Source organism: Poecilia formosa, unplaced genomic scaffold (assembly GCF_000485575.1).
Source record: "Poecilia formosa unplaced genomic scaffold, Poecilia_formosa-5.1.2 Scaffold5, whole genome shotgun sequence".
Classification (NCBI taxonomy): Eukaryota; Metazoa; Chordata; class Actinopteri; order Cyprinodontiformes; family Poeciliidae; genus Poecilia; species Poecilia formosa.
In genome coordinates, this window is record NW_006799944.1 from 1,210,052 (window position 1) to 1,228,487 (window position 18,436).

An 18,436-nucleotide genomic window follows, 5' to 3' on the forward strand; every position below is an offset into this window, starting at 1 on the left:
TAGCAACAAGTGGGAGGGAGCTAAACTTTCCAAAGAGACTGATGAAATGGGAGGGGCCAAAGAAACGTGTCCGGGGGGACACGTTGTCCCCTGCTGTTCAAAACAATGTAAAACTTTGACTTTAAATAGACTTCATAGTTTAGCACATATAGTAGACATGCATGTTTTATTTAGTGGATAATGTAATTAAAAAAAAACATTTTATTTTAGAATGTTAAATGTCAAGTGTGCTCTATTGTTTATTGTTTTGACTCTCTCAAATGTTTCTCGTCTCTAAATACTGTCCCATTCAAACACGTAGCAAACCTACCCTGCGCAGTTCACCGTCAGAGAAACAGCCACATTGATTTTTGATTGTTTTATTTTCATCAGCAGTGGAAGCTTTCAGGCCTCATGGAGTGAAGTGACAGTCAGGATCTCTCCCCAGGGTCAAGTTGGGGATGAGAGTGGAAAGTGCATCATGCTCTGTCAAGGCATCTGTTTCACTGGGTGATGGCGATCCAGCAATACTCACCTCTGGACTGGACGTGTACGACCTGAAGAGGAATTTGAAGTCAACTCCCAAAAATCTGATTTCATACATTCTTACAATTTCAATGCTGTTTAGCACAAGTTTAGCTTTTTTTTTTATTTATTCCATGTGTTCATACAATTTCTCTATTACTTTTATTTCTCTTTCCATCATAGGATTGAAGCTGCCCCAATCCTGAGAAGTGTAATGTAGTATCATCTGCAAGTGAAGTAAATCCTAACAACTTAGCTACATTGCACACGTTGTTTATGTGAAGTAATAAAAAAAAAAGAAAAGATTATTTTGACATTTACCTTATAAGTATTTCTTTGAACTGTTTTCAGACTCAGAAGGCAGAGAGATGAGGATAATCTTTTATTAAATCAATGCAGTAAACACATCAATCAAATAATGTTGCCATGCACCCTTCATGAAAAGAATGCTGCAAATATATGCATAACGTTATACAGTATATATTTCTTGCTATATAAAGTGGCAAAAAACCAAACAAACAAATAAAATGAAATCACAACAAAGGACAAGACAAACTCTTGATGAAATATTCAGCCTTTTCCCCACTGTAGGCCCTTTGTTTCCCACACTGCCAGGGGAGAACATCGCTTTACAACCACTCTGCCAAGACTCCATCGACTGCTAAAGAGTTTTAAAGAGCATAAATTTGCTATTAGAAGAAAACAGTGTCGCCACTCGACTCAAACATTCCCACTCGTTGCTGTGAGAAGCTGGGGAGCTTTTGTGGGCCTGCATGGTCATGTGATGTTTTCATGTATCTCAGACAAAGAATGTGTTGACAAGGACACAAAGAGAAGTACTTGCGTGTTTGTTTGCCAGAAACCTCCAAAAATATTTCCCAGTTAAACATTTGTAAACATATAGAAAACAAAATGGAAAGCGAAACTGTTGGTTTCTGTAGAGTAAATTTTAAAAGCACCACCAATTTTTTTTTTTTTTTTTTTTTGTGGAAAGCAAAAAAGACATAATTCAGATTTCATTACTTTCATTAACAACACTTTTAATTTGATTTGGCTCCACTGCCGTCTTGGCAGTCGGGGTAAATTTCTACAATGAGTGTTTTTGTTGCCCTGCAGTGGTGGGGGACTGTAATGACATTTAAGTCAATACTGGTCATCTGAGTCTATATGTAATGATTTAACTGCAGTTGTCAGGTGTAAGTATTTAACAACTGCAGTTATAAAACTCCTGACCGCATCAGAAGCAGGGGAGGATATTACTGAGAAATCTCCCCCACATCTGAACATCGAGCACAGAAAATGTCGCTTTTCGGGACGACAAGGAGTTAAGATGCTTATGAAGGAGCAAATGATTTGATATGGATATGTATATTTATTTATCAGTCAAGATTGTACACTGCGTAAAACACAGTAAGATTTATTCTGTTTGTAACAACAAAAGAGCATGTCCGGCTTCATTGTTTTGTTTGTGACCAGCAAAAGCCTGGATTTACCTTATTTGATTTGGGAAACGTAATGAATTTGGGAAAACAAAAAATGAGTGTCGGGGTGCAGAGGAAGACCACCACTGAGTTTTTGTAATTAGTCAATTTGGCCTTCAGCCAGGTAGTCTGCTCACTCCACTCATTCCCCAGTTCAGGCTGGATTTTAATTCCTACATGTTAGGATCTGGGGTTGTTTTGAGTTTGGCTTGAGTTTTATTTGCTTCTGTGGTTCTTAGTTCCTCCGTTTTTAGATCAGTTTTGGTTTTACTTTGGTTTAGTCCTTTTATTTAGGACTAAATAAAAGTGAGTAACACAGAATGGTACTCAAGTAACCATTCTGTGTTACTTCTTATTTTTGATTAGATTAGTCTTGATTCGGTTTTACTTGAGTTCAGTCCTTCTTAGTGTTTCTAGTTGTGTTTATTTCTTCTAGTTATTCTTAGTTAATCTAGTTTAATCATTTCTTGTATCTGTTATTCTTTAGATTTCTTTTCTAGTCCTCTGTGCACTCTCCTTTGCCCCCTCTCAGTTTCTCCTCGCTGGTTCGTCCATTCACTCCTCGTCGTCTCTCCGTTTCCTCGATGGTTCCCTGTACTCTCCACGTGTCTCCTGGCTGGTTTTGTATGGTATATGTTATTTCAAGTCCGCTTCTCGTGTTTTTGTAAGTTTGGATTTTTCTTTATTTTCCATTAATTACTCAACATCACCTGCGTTTGCATCCAATTTATACCCACAACATGACACTATTTCGCTTGAGACAGCCAAAATCAAGGACCAACTAATCATGGAAAAACGCTTTCATCACTCAGACCATTAACCAGATCAATTCAAAAGGTCACTAGTTGTGATAATTCATTTTAATCTGCTATTTTGTTTTATTTGCACTAGTATTTTTCCTGTTTTTTTTTTGTTTGTTTTTGATTTTGTTGTAGTGATTGTTTTTTTTCACCACCACCTGGCTGCAAGGAAAACTTTTCTATGGAGTCAGTATCACAGTGATACTGATATCTACGGCTACCTCCATCCCAGCACCATAACAGTAATCAAAGCACTTTGTTTACTACTCTGTCTGACGAAACCAGAACAGTGGAAAGACTCCATGGATAACTAATGACATTAGTGAGCATAAATGTGCCTTCATAGTGGACCACTGTTACCATCTGGGTTTGAAAGCCCCACTCATCACTAAAAGGAGCTGGAAACCTTTTGTGGTTCTGAATGATATTAGTAGATTTGTTTTTCTTTCCAGTACTCCACAAAGAATGAAATCAGGAGAAAGCAAACAGGTTTTTATTTGACCGGAAAGTCCTTTATTGCAGATTGCTAAAGATAATGACATAATTGACACGACTGTCAATTCTGACTACGTTTTATGTCTTGAGTTCAGTTTTTTTTTTAACTGGTTCACTCTCGCCAGTTGTGCCTTAAGCATCAGGAAAAAGAGAATTGTATAACGGGGGTTCATCTTGCAGTGTGGGGTACCGATAGGCACCTGTGCTAATAGGTACAGGATTAAACTCAGTAGGGTAGGCAGCTGCAGACGAGAAGTCACTGTAACTCGGGGGCCCGGCAGGACCACCTGGGTAAGGGCCACGGTCCTCACGGTGATCAAGTGCAACGGCAGGAGCAACTATCAGGGGAAATTGCACCTCTGGATCGAAGGCAAAACTAATGTCCAAGTACACCTGGTGAATGTAGACATGAATAAAACCAGTTTACATTGTGTAGGTGCATGTCAATCATTTAGGCTATGATGAAAACTTTAATTTATTTCTCTTAATTCGATTTAAAAATGTAACCTTTTGATTGACTTATACAGATTATTTCAGTACCAATTTCTGTTCATTTTGATATTATTATAGTTACTAAAAAATAAATAATATGAAAACAAAATCACAGATAGCTTTCCAGCAAAGGTTGACATGCTGCTATACAAGTCCTGGTTGTAATCAGCATTTCATATGGAAGCACCTTGATGAAAAGTTGAATGGACAGAAAACCCAAGGTAAAAAGAAATGTGTGTAGCACCAGTGGATAGTTACATACCTTCAAGTAATACTCAACTGAGACAAGATCACAGTTATTGAGAGTGTAGATGGCATCTGGAGGAACATCGATGGTGCAGGACACAGTTGCCAGAGTGTATGGTTTGATGGTGTCTCCGACTATTTTGCATAAAGATTTGTCACTGATGCTTTTGGAACCCTGAGCCATGTAAACAGTCCTTTGCAGTAAGCGGAATTTTGGTTTCATTGACTTGTAGGAAGCATTGGAGATTTTGGCAAAAGCAGTTAGTCTGTCACCTGTTTAAAGAAACAGAAAAATCTGAATGTAAGTAAACTTACTGCTGACCAGTAATGACCATGTAAACACTGTGCATATGTGTCCACAAATTTCAGGCAGATTGGAAGGAAAGCCTTGCTCATGTACATTTTCAGGTCTTGCCATTTGTACATAGTTAGATCTAGATTTAAGTATGAACTGGGCCATCCTTAAGTGGAATGTAGAAAAATTGGCTGAAGATTTAGGACCATTGTCATGCTCAAGTGTAAAATGACCTTGAGACATGAAAAGACTTGACTTTCTTTAAGTAAATAGTTTCTGTCTGCCACTCCTGCATAAAAGCCATATTTGTGGAATTGTCCTGTTAACCGTTTCTCTCCCCTAAAATGAATGAGAAAAATTAAACTGTACCTGGAAAGCAAACAGTCCTGTTTACAGAAGCGGTCATTTGGACTTCTCCTTTGGAGAAACCTCCTATCTTTTTTGTTACAGAGTTGGACTGTGGCAACAAAAATAAGTCTTTTGAGTATTTCCTCAATAAGCTTGTTCAACAATGTGATACAACACCAGAGAGTCACACCTACCACAACTTGGCGAGTGTTTCGTATGGACCTTGAAAGAAACTGGATCTCCTTTTTCACTGTATAATCCAAATGCCATTTCCTACGAATCTGTGCTTCAACCTTGTAAACAATGCTGCCATGTATCCCCTTGAAGGATGATGGCAAGTCCCTGACAGGGCAAACATGTTTAAGTATGGACGTGGTGGTAAACAGAAATAACTCCATTTTCACCATTTCATGGCATATGTTAGAAAATCACACTTACTCCTGTGGAATCCGAAGCCTGAACATGAATTGATTGGTCCCTTTGGGAAGTACACTGCCTGCGTAAAAGGTAAGAGAAATTAGAAAATAATCATAAAAAAAAAACAAAAAAAAACTGTGTTGTGGGAAAATAAAATGTTGTGAAAATAAATTGTGACATTTAGATGTCATATCTAGATGTTGCGTAATATTGTAGACTGTTTGATAGGTTCTTTATATCAGCAAATTTTTTTGACTAATATTTATTTCTGCAGCATAATTAAAATGAACAAATAACATATTTGTTAATTATATCTTTATTGATGTACCTGTAACACAAAATCACTTTGTTCTTAAGGCCATCACTTGCTGTTTTAAGGGGGGATTTTTAAGTCTGTCACAAGGATTAATGCATCAGATTTCTATGGTCTCTCTAATAATGGAAATTCCGTGGTTGGGAGTAACCAATAATCCTGAACCAAAAAAGAAGGAGACCATTGCGTAAAAACTGAGACACCATCGAATTGTGTAAAGAGGAATTAATACACCTCTGCAGTCTATTGAATGTAGAACAAACCCTTTTTCTGTTTGCTTGCTTAAATATCAGACATGTATGTCAAAAGTCACAGACTTTATTTCTGCCCAAACTGATGAGACATTTACATCCAGTTTCTCTTAAAACATTTTCTTCTATTCATCTATTTCTGTATGCTACCTTTTTTCTGCTCTTTATTTCCAGTAATTTAGTTATAAAGAAAATGTCAAAATAAATCCTAAACAAATCTACATAATTTACTGCCAGTTTGCAATAACTTGGACAGAATATTGAATGTCAAAGTCTGCTGCTGTTTTTAAATTATGCTTAATTAGCGACTTATTAGAAAACCTGAAAATATGACCTCCGTTAAAATATACTTCCATATTAACATCTTCATAGAAATGTGACTAGGATCAAAGCAATTGTCCCCAGAATTAAAAGGAGGTATAAAGTCACATTTATTTTACTTACTTTCCACCAACAGGTACTCTTTGACGTCAAGATATCTCTTACTTGCTCTGTACGACGTTGCGTCATCTCCACTTCCTTCAGACCAAAAAACTTGACCGTGTCCTTTAAGTGTCACACTGACGCTCTTAATTTTCGTCTGTTTTGAATGGTTAAAAGAAACAAAACCTGCGACCGTGTCTCCTTCGGAAAAAGTCCCATCTCTGTTCGCGTCCTCACAAATGATACTCAAGTCGTTAATTCGGGACATGTTAGTGTCTCTTATTGCCGGTGTAAAATGTCCCAGCGGTGTTTTTGAAAACGCAACATTGCTTCCTGGTCCGCCTCAGCGGGGGCGGATCCGGGGTCAGTTCAGAAATGTCTATCGTTTTGCCAATTCATTTTCAGGTTAAGATGTAAGGCAAGTGAAACTATCATTTTGTATGTATGTGTAAAATATAGCTTTTGAGGTAATGCAATAGTAGTTTATTAGTTAACTAAGATATTTGTTTATGACCTTTTGTGTTGTTTTAGTTTTCCAGTAAATGATGAAGACGTTCAGCAGCGAGCTGATGCTCAACTGGTACAAAGGGGCCAAATGTGTGCTGATGTAATATCCTTTATACCACAACCTACCTGAAGTGTTAATACAAACCAGAATGGATCTACGCGTTTAGGTTTGCACTCAATTCTCATGCTGCAATCTGAATGTCCAAGCTGAAATTCATTTAAGATTAAAATTGAGTTTTCCAAGCTGAGAGGAGAAACAGTGATGTTCATTATCTGCATGTCTTGTTACCAGATATCATTTGAACTATTGCTACCTTTCCACCATCTCAAACCAGTCTGTCCCTTTTGTTTTTTTATACTCTGACATCAACAATGCATTTTTATTCTCATCTACTGGATATTTTCTCTTTGTTGGTTAATTCTCTGTAAACCTAAGATATGCTTAAAGCAGATCAGAAGTTTATGAGATTGTCAGACCACCTCTTCAGGCACCAAAAAACATTTTGTCTTTTGTTTTTTTAGGTTTAAAGAGGACCTAAGCACAGAGACAGACTAGCAAAAATAGTGTACTGTACAATAAAATATGAGAACTTAAAGAAAAAAACAATTCAGGCAGAGCAAATCAGAAAATGCAGGCAAAAAACAGGAAAGGTAGCAGTACATAACAAAATGATGTAGCGACAATCCAGGAACTTAAATACTGTGGCAAGGAAAAGGGGAAATAAAGAAACCAAATTGCCTGATCAAAGGAAAATAAGGAACAGTTGAGGCACAGAGTGAGGTGAACTAAAGATCAAGGAAACTACCAAACGTGGGAAAAGGCCTCACAATGATCTAAAAGAAAATAAATGCAAATGCACGAGGAAGTATACAAATAAATAAACCAAGAATATAAACAAAGGAACTATGGCAAGACCTTTCAATGAACAAAAATGAAAATCAATACTGAAACACACAAATATAGTGACATTATTCTATTTTCAAAAGCATTCAAATCCCATTCTGATGGTTGGTTTGAAGTATAGCAAAACATCTTCACCATATCTGGATACCTAAACGATTAGACTGGTGAAATGTTTACCACTGTTTGAGTTAGCAGGCAACTAAACAATTGTACCAAAGTTGCCTGTAAAAGCATGAATTTATTCATTCAAATGACATTATATACCTTTATCAGTTTATCACAACTCCCTTGCATTACTAATTCCTTAATCTAACATAAAAAAAAAAAACACAGAAATAATTTAAGGATCTTTATTTTAACATAAATCCATAAAATACAAGCTTTTGTATTTTTTTGACATGATTTACATACAATTGATATAGAGGTAGGCAGGTATAAATTTATGCTAAAAACAAAAGCACACTTAAAATGTTAAGGCATTTCATCGGAAGGTATCCTGAGAATATAGGCTTAGCTACATTATTAGCACCAGACCAAAAGGCCAAAAGCAACTGAAACTCATCAGAAATCATCTGTAACATGACATGCCAAGGCAATTATTTTTTTCCAGTATACTTCCTCATGCTTAATACATCTAATATTGATTACACCGGCTCTGTTATGTCACTCTCCAAACAACGCATTTAGAGCATTCTTAGGGAGCATGGTAAAGCCTTTGTGGTTTCCTATATATTTTAGCCATAATTTAAATATGTGGTTATTTTGTATCAGACTTTTCCGGAGTCGAAGATGGGAAAAGCGATGTGTATGCCGGAGGAACATCATTTGTCTGAGACAGGAAGTCTGTAGTCATGTCTGGAGCAGAAGGCATTGGGTTGAAAGTGGGAGCTGAAGGAGACACGGAGGAAAAAGGTGGCTGGACCTGGGGCCCCGAAGGGGGCACATTGAACATCGGTGCGGGCGGTGGAGGATGAAGCATGGTGGAGGATGAAGAGGGTGAAAATGGAGATCCATATGGAGAAGGCCCCTGTGGTACTGGGTTGCTGTGGGCCCCATATATGGGAGGTGGCTGAGGAGCATAAGGTCCTGGCGGACCATAATAAGGCTGCGGATTGCTTGGGTATGCAGGTGGTGGTGCAGAAGGACTTTGGACACCTGGGTAGCCGTAGGGACCTGAAGACGGTGGTGCAGGGTAAGGACCAACAGCCATTGCAGGGGGAAGGAAGTCACTGTTGGCTGGACCACCGAAAGCGGCAACAGGATAAGGACCCACAGGCCAGGTGTTATTAGCACCAAAGACTAAAGTAGGGTGTGAAATAACCACTGGGAAGATAATCTCTGGATCAAAGGCAAAGCTGATGTCCAGATATGCCTGTGGGAAATCATGAAAAAGTTACGATTCAATTTTATACGGCTTAAAGATAGTTAAAAACCAAAACGTTTCCTGTATGCATATTTTAAAATAAAAAGTTCTCTTTGACACGGTTCTGTGTTGTACCTTTAATTGGTGTGTCACCGAGATGATTTCGCAGTTCTCGATGGAAGGCATCTCATCAGTGGGAATCTTCATCTCACACTTGACCTCGTGTTGGGTGTGGGGTTTCACAACCTTATCGGTCACTTTCTCGACAGTGTACTCCTCATTTTTGGTATCTCCTTGAGCGCGAAACTGAACACTCCGCACCAGGCTAAATTTGGGAGTCATGTCTCGAGAAGAAGCATTGTTGACTTTTGCAGACATCAGTATGGTTTCACCTGTCAGGAAAAACATCTCATGTTGTTGACATTTCTTTAAGTTTTCAATCGCTATGTAGAATTTAAGCTATAAATCAGGGGTCCCCAAACTACAGCCCGCCTCCTCATTTGGTCTGGCCCCCTGAACAATGCCAGAGAGCATTCAGTGTTTTTTTTCATATATTTGTGGATTTTTCTTCAACCACCAGGGGGGCTCTTGAGCAGATATGAAACTTAGTTTCCCTCAATGGGATATATATACTAGTCAGTACCAGTCACCGTTTCGCTCACGGTTTTTTTCCATTTGCATTCTGGGTAAAAATCTATCTACAAACGCGAATATGTCGTCGGCACTAATCCAGATTTGTATTTTACTTTTTGTTTAGAAAAACAGCTGCAAAACTATAAAGGTCCATTAATCTACTGTTGTTTGTATTTACCTGAGCAAACATTACTTAAATTAAATTGATGGCCCATCTTTAGCATTTAAAACAGCTTACAATTGAAAAACGAATCCGACTACCTGGGGCGTACGCCGTCTTGTTAACAGTGGCATCCATGTGCACTTGTCCCTTCGAGAACATCCCCATCTTCTTCTCTGTGGAACCAACTTGCGGTAACTGGAGGGCAGAAAACGAACACAGTCTTAGCAAAATCATGAAGACAACATCTACAGCACAGCTGATAGTGGAGCCTCTCCCCTCAATAGATTTTATTAGTCTATTCTCTGTAATCTAGGGCAGTGATGTCGTATCACTGAGTCTTCAAAGCAGCACTGTCATAAAGGGCGTTTTCACGTACCACTTGATAATGCATTTTAGTTATAGGAAGCCAATTAAAAGACAAAAGTCCAAAGCTGAATATGAGCTGGTTCCCCTAAAATTAGAATTCCAATATGGTTGCCATAAATGTAAATGGTAGAGGATGTAGTTCATTTTCACTTCTGCCACTTTATATCCTCATTCACCCAATACGTTATACTGAACGTGACAGATGCGTCTGCTTGAACAAAAAAAACAAAAAAAACATCCTGGCTGAATGATCATGCTACTATTTCCCACTCTAAATGTAAATACACGCATAGCCAGGTCACGGAGCGGGCTCTCAGCTGAGAAAATAAAAAAAGGATATCAGCAGTAACAATAATGATGTTACTGTAACCTCACAGATGCATTTAATCTGTTGAATTACATTATTCAGACATCAACACTGGAAAGCTGACCTGGAAATTAACTTTTAATTTGCCTACAGCCTTCAGAGGCTTAATAGGGTAGCCTAATACACACAGTATTAAAAATTAAAAGGAAAATAATCCACCCGCAGAACACTAGAACTAGTCCATTAGCATTTGCTCCTGTGTAATCAAACTAGTTTATTTGACGAGGTTTTCAAAACCCAAACTTTTTGCTGGTTTGTGCTTATTAGCTCACAACTCACAAGGCTCAAATTGGAACTATTCACTTTGTAAATAACTGACACAGATTTACCACTAAAAGCAGCACCAGTATCATCAGTGGTCCAGTTTGAGAACCACGGGTTTACTGCTTTGATGTATAAATGTTTATTATACAGTTCTGATTATAAATTTCATGTTGCATGTAAAACTGTAATATAACAAACTCTCCACTGTAGCTAAAAAAACAAAAACTAAGAACCATTTGTGTGGGTGCACAGAACAATAACTTAAATCAGAGGTCTTCAGCTTGGGGGGAGGTACTGAAAGTGAGATTTCTTGTAAGATATTTTTTGTAAAAAAAATTTTTAGTTTAAAGTTGTCTTTAAATATACATCAACATGTATCAAACACATAAATTGATAAAAAGAGGCATTGGATGCATTTCAGTTAGAAATGCACAGATTCAGTGAGCAAAGATCTCCCCATTATCCCAAGTACTGCATCATTTTACACAAAATAACAGTTTGTTCATAACAGTGGCATTAGTTGCCCATCACTTTTGTATTCAAGCATATGTTTAAAAGAAAAATGTTCACTTGAATGCACAGATATAATTCACGATTTATGTAGTACTAAGTCTAGTTTATTGGAAGGAGGGGGGAAAAAAAAGAGGGAAAGTTTACTTGGATTTGTCAGAAGAATTTACAAAACACTGAAAACCCCTGATTTAAATAGAATATCCACAAATGTCTCCAATACAAAAGTAAAACGGCAGGTTTTGAGGCGACTTATTTGATGATTGAATATATCCTGGAATATTATACGCACTAAAAGAGCGTTGAAGTTTGAGAAGGACTTTGAGACAAAATTGAGCTCCTTTTCTGCAGTGGAATCCATCCTCCAGCTCCTGGACAGTTTGGCCTCCAGTTTGTAGACAATTTTTCCATGAGATCCTCTGAAAGACGATGGCATGTTTCTGTATGACAAAGTGATTATGGTTATTCGACCCATTAGTGAATGAACATAATGGCATACGTTCATTGAGAAGCTCCAATCAGAGGTGGCTATAGAGCAGCCGAAAAATACTTACTCAGATGGGATCCTAAAGCTGAATTTGTAGACATGGGTCCCTTCAGGCAAAACAGTTTCTGGAAATCCAGATAAAAAATTTGGTACACTTGGATAAATTACAAAGCCTTTCTGATCATATATTTCACACAGACGTTTTTATAGTGAAGTGATATTCATTACACTGATGAGGAAGTTGCAACAAGTCTTTCTTAAGTAATTCTAATATTCGGTGCATGCATAAACAGCATCCTGTCAAAGTGCCTCCTTCTTCTGCCTCACACACAAACATACCCTCACCCTAGCAAGTACATTCTGCATAAAAACACAAAAACATCAAGAAACATTGAGTATAATACAAAAATGAAGTGTATAAGTAGAAAGGACTTAAAAAAATCTGCAATTACGCGTTGTTTAGGTGTCTCAACCTACAGTGGTACTGATGCCATGAAAGTGTTCATAATACTCTTTGTGTGTGTTTTTACTCTCTTTTGCGGGTTTTCTGAAAAATATTCATACTGGCTACCTAAATCTTTAAAAGTGCATTGATGAATCAGTGCTTAATCTGCAGGGCATAGTTGACAGAGTTGCCTTGCAGCAAGAAGGTCATCCGTTTGGGTCATCTGTTCGAGTCCTGGCCTGAAGTCTTTCTGCACCGATTTTGCATGTTGCCCCTGTGCACGTGTGTGTTCTCTCTGGATACTCTAGCTTCCTCACACAGTCCAAAAATACATGACCGTTAGGAGTTATTGATGTCTTTAAAATCATCCTTCGTTGTAAACGTTTGTACGCATGGTTGTCTGTCCTGTGTGTCTTTGTAAAGGACTGGTGACCGGGTCCAGGGCATACCCTGCATTTTGCCCTATGACTGCCGAAAACGGGGCACCAGCTCCTTCGCCACACTGCACAGACAGGTGGGTATACAATGGATGGATGGATCTTTAGCCTGCAATATTCCATTTGAGATTTGACCAGTCAAAAATATTAAACACTTTAGATTTGAGATGGTCCTATGCTGTCCCAGACTTTTCAAAAACATTGAAATAGCCCATTTATTTAGCATCTAATTGTAGTGAAACGGTTTCCAGCTTGATCTGTCCCTTTACTGGTCTGTGGTGTAGAATAAATTTCATTGTAGTTCTCACACTGTGTACACAACAGGGGGGCGCCCATTCCTGTTGATAAGACATGCAGACAGGCCATGAAATGTTTCTACAGACTTGCTATCTTTTGCTCTTCTCAGCAGAAAACCACATTGTGCAAGTGAAAAGCCACAAAAATTACTTTGTAGACTGGCAACTTGTTTCTTAACATTACAACTTGCACAAGTAGAACTTGCACAATTTCTAGTAGTTTCAGTATCAACTATTTATGAAAGTTGATGCACACAGTTGAAATGAATAAAAAATGACAATTTACCATTTTAACAACAAAACTGCATGCAGGCCTTCAGATGAAGGGGAAACCAAAAGCATGCTGTACTTTCTACATCAATGCAGCTACCAGAGCTTACCCTCCGTGCCTTCTGGGATTAAAAACTCTTTCAGTTTAAAATATCTCCGGTGCGCCGAGTATGTATGCGTGCGTTCGCCGTGCTTTCGCGTCCAGTGGACGTTTGCGTCTCCTTTAGCCTTCACAAACAGCCGCTGAGCTTTGGTTTCCTTAGATAAGGACAGAATTACTTGTCCCGTCACAGTGTCTCCCTGAGAAAACGTCCCCTCCTCGTTCACCGCGTCGTAGTTGATTGTAAAGCTGTTCACAGCTGGCATCGCTGCACAAAGGGGAACGAAGAAAGACAAAACGAAAGCATACGACCACTCAGAGAGTTATATTTCTTTAAATGCTGTGTTGAGACTGTAACCACGGTTGTGGGAAAAGACACGCCCGAAACAATAAGTTTTATTTTTATCATAGGCCTCTACTGCCCCCTGTTGGAAAACAAATGATTTAAAGGAAGTGACAGTATGGAAGGTCAAAAGTGCCGCCAATCAGATAAAAAAAACAAAAAAAACAAAAAAAAACAACAACACAACAACAAAAAAACCCAACTTACTTTATATTACATGAAATTTTAATGAAAATATTGTAAATATATTGAATAAAAAAATTAATGTATTTATATTTGATTGAATGATCCAACTTTGTACACAAGATGAATACACTTTAAAAACACTACTTAGTAGATGATAGCAATATCTATTTCAATATTTACTTAAACATTTCAGTTTTCTACTATAGAAATTAACAGTTTCCCCTAATATCTGATTGGTTAACTTGTGCACAAACTCAACAGCTGAACAGTCATCTTCTGGAAAGCACCGTTTGCTAAGCAAGGTGGCTTTGATGGGTTAGCTAGGAAGATGGAGCAAATATATGGTGTGCTGCTACACACAAAAACAAATAGAATTATATACTCATAAAAGTTTATAAATGACTGGTGATGGTGAATGGTGATTTTAATGTTTACTGTTTTCCTTTTCCTTTCCTTGTAGATGTGGACCAGACAGGGCTTGTTGTCGGGTGGACAGGCAAATGAATATGGAAATATCAGAAGTAGAGTTTGCACATGTACAGATGAACGAAGGGAGCAAAGTCAGGAGACAACTACTTGACTGCACAAAATGTATCTAAAGAACAAATAATCCAGTTTTGACAAACTTCACATCTACAATAATGTTTTCTTAAACACATGCACACAGGTACACCCCCCGAAACAACACCTTTAGTAGGAGTACCACTCCGCCAGATACATTGAACAAGTACAGAACATTTCTTCAAAAATAGAACATAGCACTTATGTGAATAAAAATCTTCCAAGAACCTTTTTTGATCACATAGGGAACGCTTTATTTCATTTGTATGTTATGCAGATATTGGTCACTGCTTCTTTTATTAGAAATATTTCTGATGTAAATTTATTATCCACACTAATATTGCTTTGTTATTTAACATGATTCTGTATATCTGAGAGACTTAAATATATATGTGTGGTCATTACGAAGTCCAGAATACAGGATAATGTGGTTGTTATATTATAAGAGTGCCCTCTGTAGGAGGAAACTGAAATGTCATGATGTGTGTCTGCCAACTGTTTTTTATTTATTTGTATTTCTTTTTGACTACACCCAGCTCAATGGAAGAAAAAATTTGAACCTTACGGAATGCATTATTTACACTACATGTCCTCTTTAAATTGCTAAATTAACGAGTTCTAAATTACCTCACCACACATTTAGTTTCTTATGAAAACACGATGATTAAGATTAACCCCAAAGTAAATAACAAGAACATACTTAAACCCTGCCCTTGATGTCTCACTTGTAAGAGGAAGTGATACTGCATGAATTGGAGTGGTATCAACGGAAAGAGAGGGAGAAAAAAAAACACAAGTGCGTGATCTGTGTGCAAGCTCATCTGTAAACATTCATTAGGAGGCACCATAACAAATGGAATAAGCAAGAAACACCCAACAGGAAAAGCTGTTTTCCAGAAGGAACTGTTCTGCTGTAAACACAAAATTTGAAGGGATCCCAACACTTCACTAAAGTGTATGAGGTTCCATTTGAGCCAAAAATACTGTAAATTGGACATATTCACAGATAAACTTCTTTACTCCAAATTTGACTTCCCATTTGTGCTATTTGTAAGTTAGTCTTTTGCTTGCTTTAAAAAAATGCAAAAATACATATGAGATTTATCTTTAAAGTACCAATTAATTCGATTTTTATGAATTGCTTGTTTTGAAAATTCAGAATGTGAGTAATTCAACTCAATTCATACAATTATGTGCCTTTAAAGTGCCACATTGCATTGGCACATTAAAGGAAAGAAAAGTATTTTGGTGCAAAGCCAGAAATACTGGGAAAACTTTAGAAATGGGCTTATGTGCTGTAATGAAGAGAGCTTCATTACTGGGTCTATTTTTATTTAAGTCACTGTATAGCACTTTAAAAGCACTTTTTGCACTTAACAAGCACTTTATTTAGCACTGCACTTTAAGCAGAGATTTGCACATAAATAATTTACACACGAGAAGTTTTAATTGTATTTATTGAATATTTTAGTAATTAGCATGTAGCCTTTTGTTCTGGGCTCTGCACAGCTGCTCCTCATTGGAAAGTGAGCTGGTTGCCTGTGGAGGGAGGATAATTGTTACTCAGAGCAATGAGCTACTGGTGGGTAAAACTGAGCAAATGTTTGTGCATAATCTGTTAGGTGTGGAGTGCTGATATTGAGTGACTCACCTGTCTTTTCTGTGTCCTCTCCAGGGTGTTTGGACAAATACAACCCTGGGGGTCCAGACACCATTTATAGGTTCCGGGAGAGGCCATTGAAAAGTGTGGGGAGAGAATTGTTTATGGGTTTTTTGTGGTGTTTCATTTGGTGTAAGATAAAATATAAAATATTTATAAAAAGTAAATTTAAATGTTTATATTTAATAAAGTGTATTTTATTTAAATAGGTGGAGATTTGTTAAGTGAGATCCCCCTGTGAATTGGAGGTGGTTGGGTCCAACACAGCTGAGACTATTTAAGCCTGTGGTTTCAGCTGTGTGGGGGAAGGATTGTTATTGAGTGTGTGTTGATGCTGTGAAGAGAATAAACCAACTGCTAGTTCCACCTGACTCTACCTCTCGAAATCTTCATCGTAAAATCCAGCCGCAAACGGCCGCCCTGTTACATGTGCTTTACTTTTTAGTGAGGGCACTGTTGCATTTATTAATTCGATAAAAGAAAATGCATGGGTGAGTTTTTTTTTAAGATGGCTGCAATACTAGTCCTTCAATTCTTTGATAGAAGGCAGAGAATTATGTTTTTGTGTCTCTGAATATTCACTAGGATTAGACCATAAGAAATGAGTATACAAATTAGTACATGAATTGCATCACTACATTTTCACATTTTTAGCAGACAATCAGAAAACCACATAATCTTACTTCCCCTCATCTGAGCCTCATCTACTGTATGTGCAATCTTGGCCCAGGGGATTTTGGGCAGAAAGGAGCCCTTTCTACTGGCAGAATTTGTTGTTGTTGTTGTTGTTGTTGTTGTTGCTGTACATACATACTCTACACAGGGCATTGCTCTTAATTTTCATAGCCATCTAATCATAATGAAATAAAGGTTGTTTAGTAAAAATGATCATTTATGCATCTAAAAGTTTCAGGATGGTAGTTCCTGAGCACTAGACTTGGGCAACCTTGGAGTAATGAATTTGTAACTGGTCCATGGTCAGTTAAATGGAACTGTGGAAAAAATATTGTGATCATGTTGGCAGAAAATGGACAGTGGTATGCAGCAACATAATATAAAAAAACTATACTTTACCCTACCCTATTTGCTTTGTACAGAGTTTGGGCTCTTGGCTACCGAGAAATTATAGCTTTCTGTTTTAAATTTGCTATGAAGCTTACCAGAAATTGCCTGTGATGTAAACAGCCATCCCTCAGTGCAAAGAGAGAAGTGCCGATTGAACTAAATGGCTGTTAATATTAATTCAATATGTGGAAGTGTGGCCAACAGGAACTAAACAGCTTTGTTTACTTCATCCACTACCCTTGATAAACTACACACAGACTAAAACAACGCAGAAAATCTGCATAATCGTTCAAAACTTCTCCTTCTGTTTGCCGATTGGCCCGGTAGAAAGTCTACCGGAGGGAATCCAATCCCCTGTGATTGTGTCTCTTTTGTGTAGGTAGTCTGAATGGTTTAAAGGGCCGTTTTCATGTCCATCTCAACCTTACATGAACAAACATGTAGAGAATACATCGATTTGCAATTAGTTTTATGCACCAGAGTTAAGAAAGAATAAACACATATTCACTGAGGCTCTTTAAATGTGTATACATTTGAAATTTTAAATTGACATTTGTGACTGTATGCAAAATAGACCAGGCAAAATACTGCAGTAAGCATAATATATTGCGAGGGAACGCAAAAGTTTTGCGAGGGAACACAAAAGAAAAAAAATTCCCCATGTCCCCTGGGGGGCTCCGTAGAAAAGCGAGATAATGCAAAAGAAAAAAAAAATCCGCATATCCCCTAGGGGGCTCCGTAAAAAAGTGGAGTCTGTGCTGTAAGCAAAATGGCCCCCATTATTGAAAAGAAGAAGAAGAGATTTGTTTCGAGCGGAGTTGGACGGGAAGGCAATGGCCAAGCTAGCAGCGACCGAAAGCCAGCGGGGCTGCATAGAGAAAGACGAGAATGAAGCGCCTGTAATAATAATAATAATAATAATAATAATAATAAAAAGTTCCGCCAATAAGTGGCTAGCAAGCATTAGTTTGTAAGCATCGTTCTCTACCAGCTATGCTGACCCGAGCTAACGATAGCTAACTAAAGGCTAAGAACCAAAAAAGCTAAAGATGACGCCGGTGAGCAAACAGAACAACAACGCCGCAAATTCAAGTTCATTGTCAGTGGGGAAAAAAGGACTCTGCATTATGGGGACTTGTTACAGAAAGGAGGAGGAAATTATACTCGAAGGGATTTCACCTTTGGACAAATTGTGAGGGAGAGAGGACTTTTCCACTACCGAAAAGAATATAAAATGAACTCAGGACAAGTACCGGTAGCAAGAGGCTTTCTGGAGTGTGTTTGATGGCCATAAAGTCCAGGCTGCTGAGGGAGCTGGACTTTGAGGACTTTGTTTGCAAACTTTGCAAGGAAAAAGTCAATAAGGAACTTCTGAAGGTAAGAGGCTTAATGCTTTCTAATATAATGTGGGCTATAATATGAGCTGTGATTTTGCGACCAGATA

General features: G+C 37.9%; 2 protein-coding genes and 1 long non-coding RNA gene across 5 annotated transcripts in view; 1 reads left to right on the forward strand and 2 right to left on the reverse strand.

Moving 5' to 3' along the window:
• Window positions 1–3,275: 3,275 nt before the first annotated feature.
• On the reverse strand, window positions 3,276–6,484 carry LOC107837472 (arrestin domain-containing protein 3-like). Its single transcript, XM_016676921.1, has 6 exons — window positions 6,087–6,484; window positions 5,100–5,157; window positions 4,856–5,003; window positions 4,683–4,770; window positions 4,035–4,291; window positions 3,276–3,673 (listed from the first exon to the last, which is right to left on the reverse strand). The coding sequence occupies exons 1-6, from the start codon at window positions 6,331–6,333 to the stop codon at window positions 3,413–3,415; spliced, it is 1,059 nt and encodes a 352-aa protein (XP_016532407.1). The 5' UTR covers window positions 6,334–6,484; the 3' UTR covers window positions 3,276–3,412.
• A 1,328-nt stretch (window positions 6,485–7,812) lies between these two features.
• Window positions 7,813–13,587, reverse strand: LOC103147074 (arrestin domain-containing protein 3-like). Of its 2 annotated transcripts, XM_016676919.1 has the most exons (7): window positions 13,188–13,243; window positions 12,524–12,576; window positions 11,697–11,754; window positions 11,435–11,582; window positions 9,734–9,830; window positions 8,975–9,231; window positions 7,813–8,848 (listed from the first exon to the last, which is right to left on the reverse strand). In XM_016676919.1, the coding sequence occupies exons 2-7, from the start codon at window positions 12,528–12,530 to the stop codon at window positions 8,234–8,236; spliced, it is 1,182 nt and encodes a 393-aa protein (XP_016532405.1). In that variant the 5' UTR covers window positions 12,531–12,576; window positions 13,188–13,243; the 3' UTR covers window positions 7,813–8,233. The 2 variants fall into 2 exon arrangements, with proteins under 2 accessions (XP_016532405.1, XP_016532402.1); XM_016676916.1 differs by lacking the exon at window positions 12,524–12,576 and having other exon boundaries at window positions 13,188–13,587.
• Window positions 13,588–17,424: 3,837 nt separating this feature from the next.
• LOC103145330 (uncharacterized) overlaps window positions 17,425–18,436 on the forward strand; it is a 315,073-nt gene continuing 314,061 nt past the window's right edge. For both annotated transcript variants that reach the window (XR_001663482.1, XR_001663481.1), the window contains exon 1: window positions 17,425–18,369. This is a non-coding gene — a long non-coding RNA (uncharacterized LOC103145330). The remainder of the gene's footprint in view (window positions 18,370–18,436) is intronic.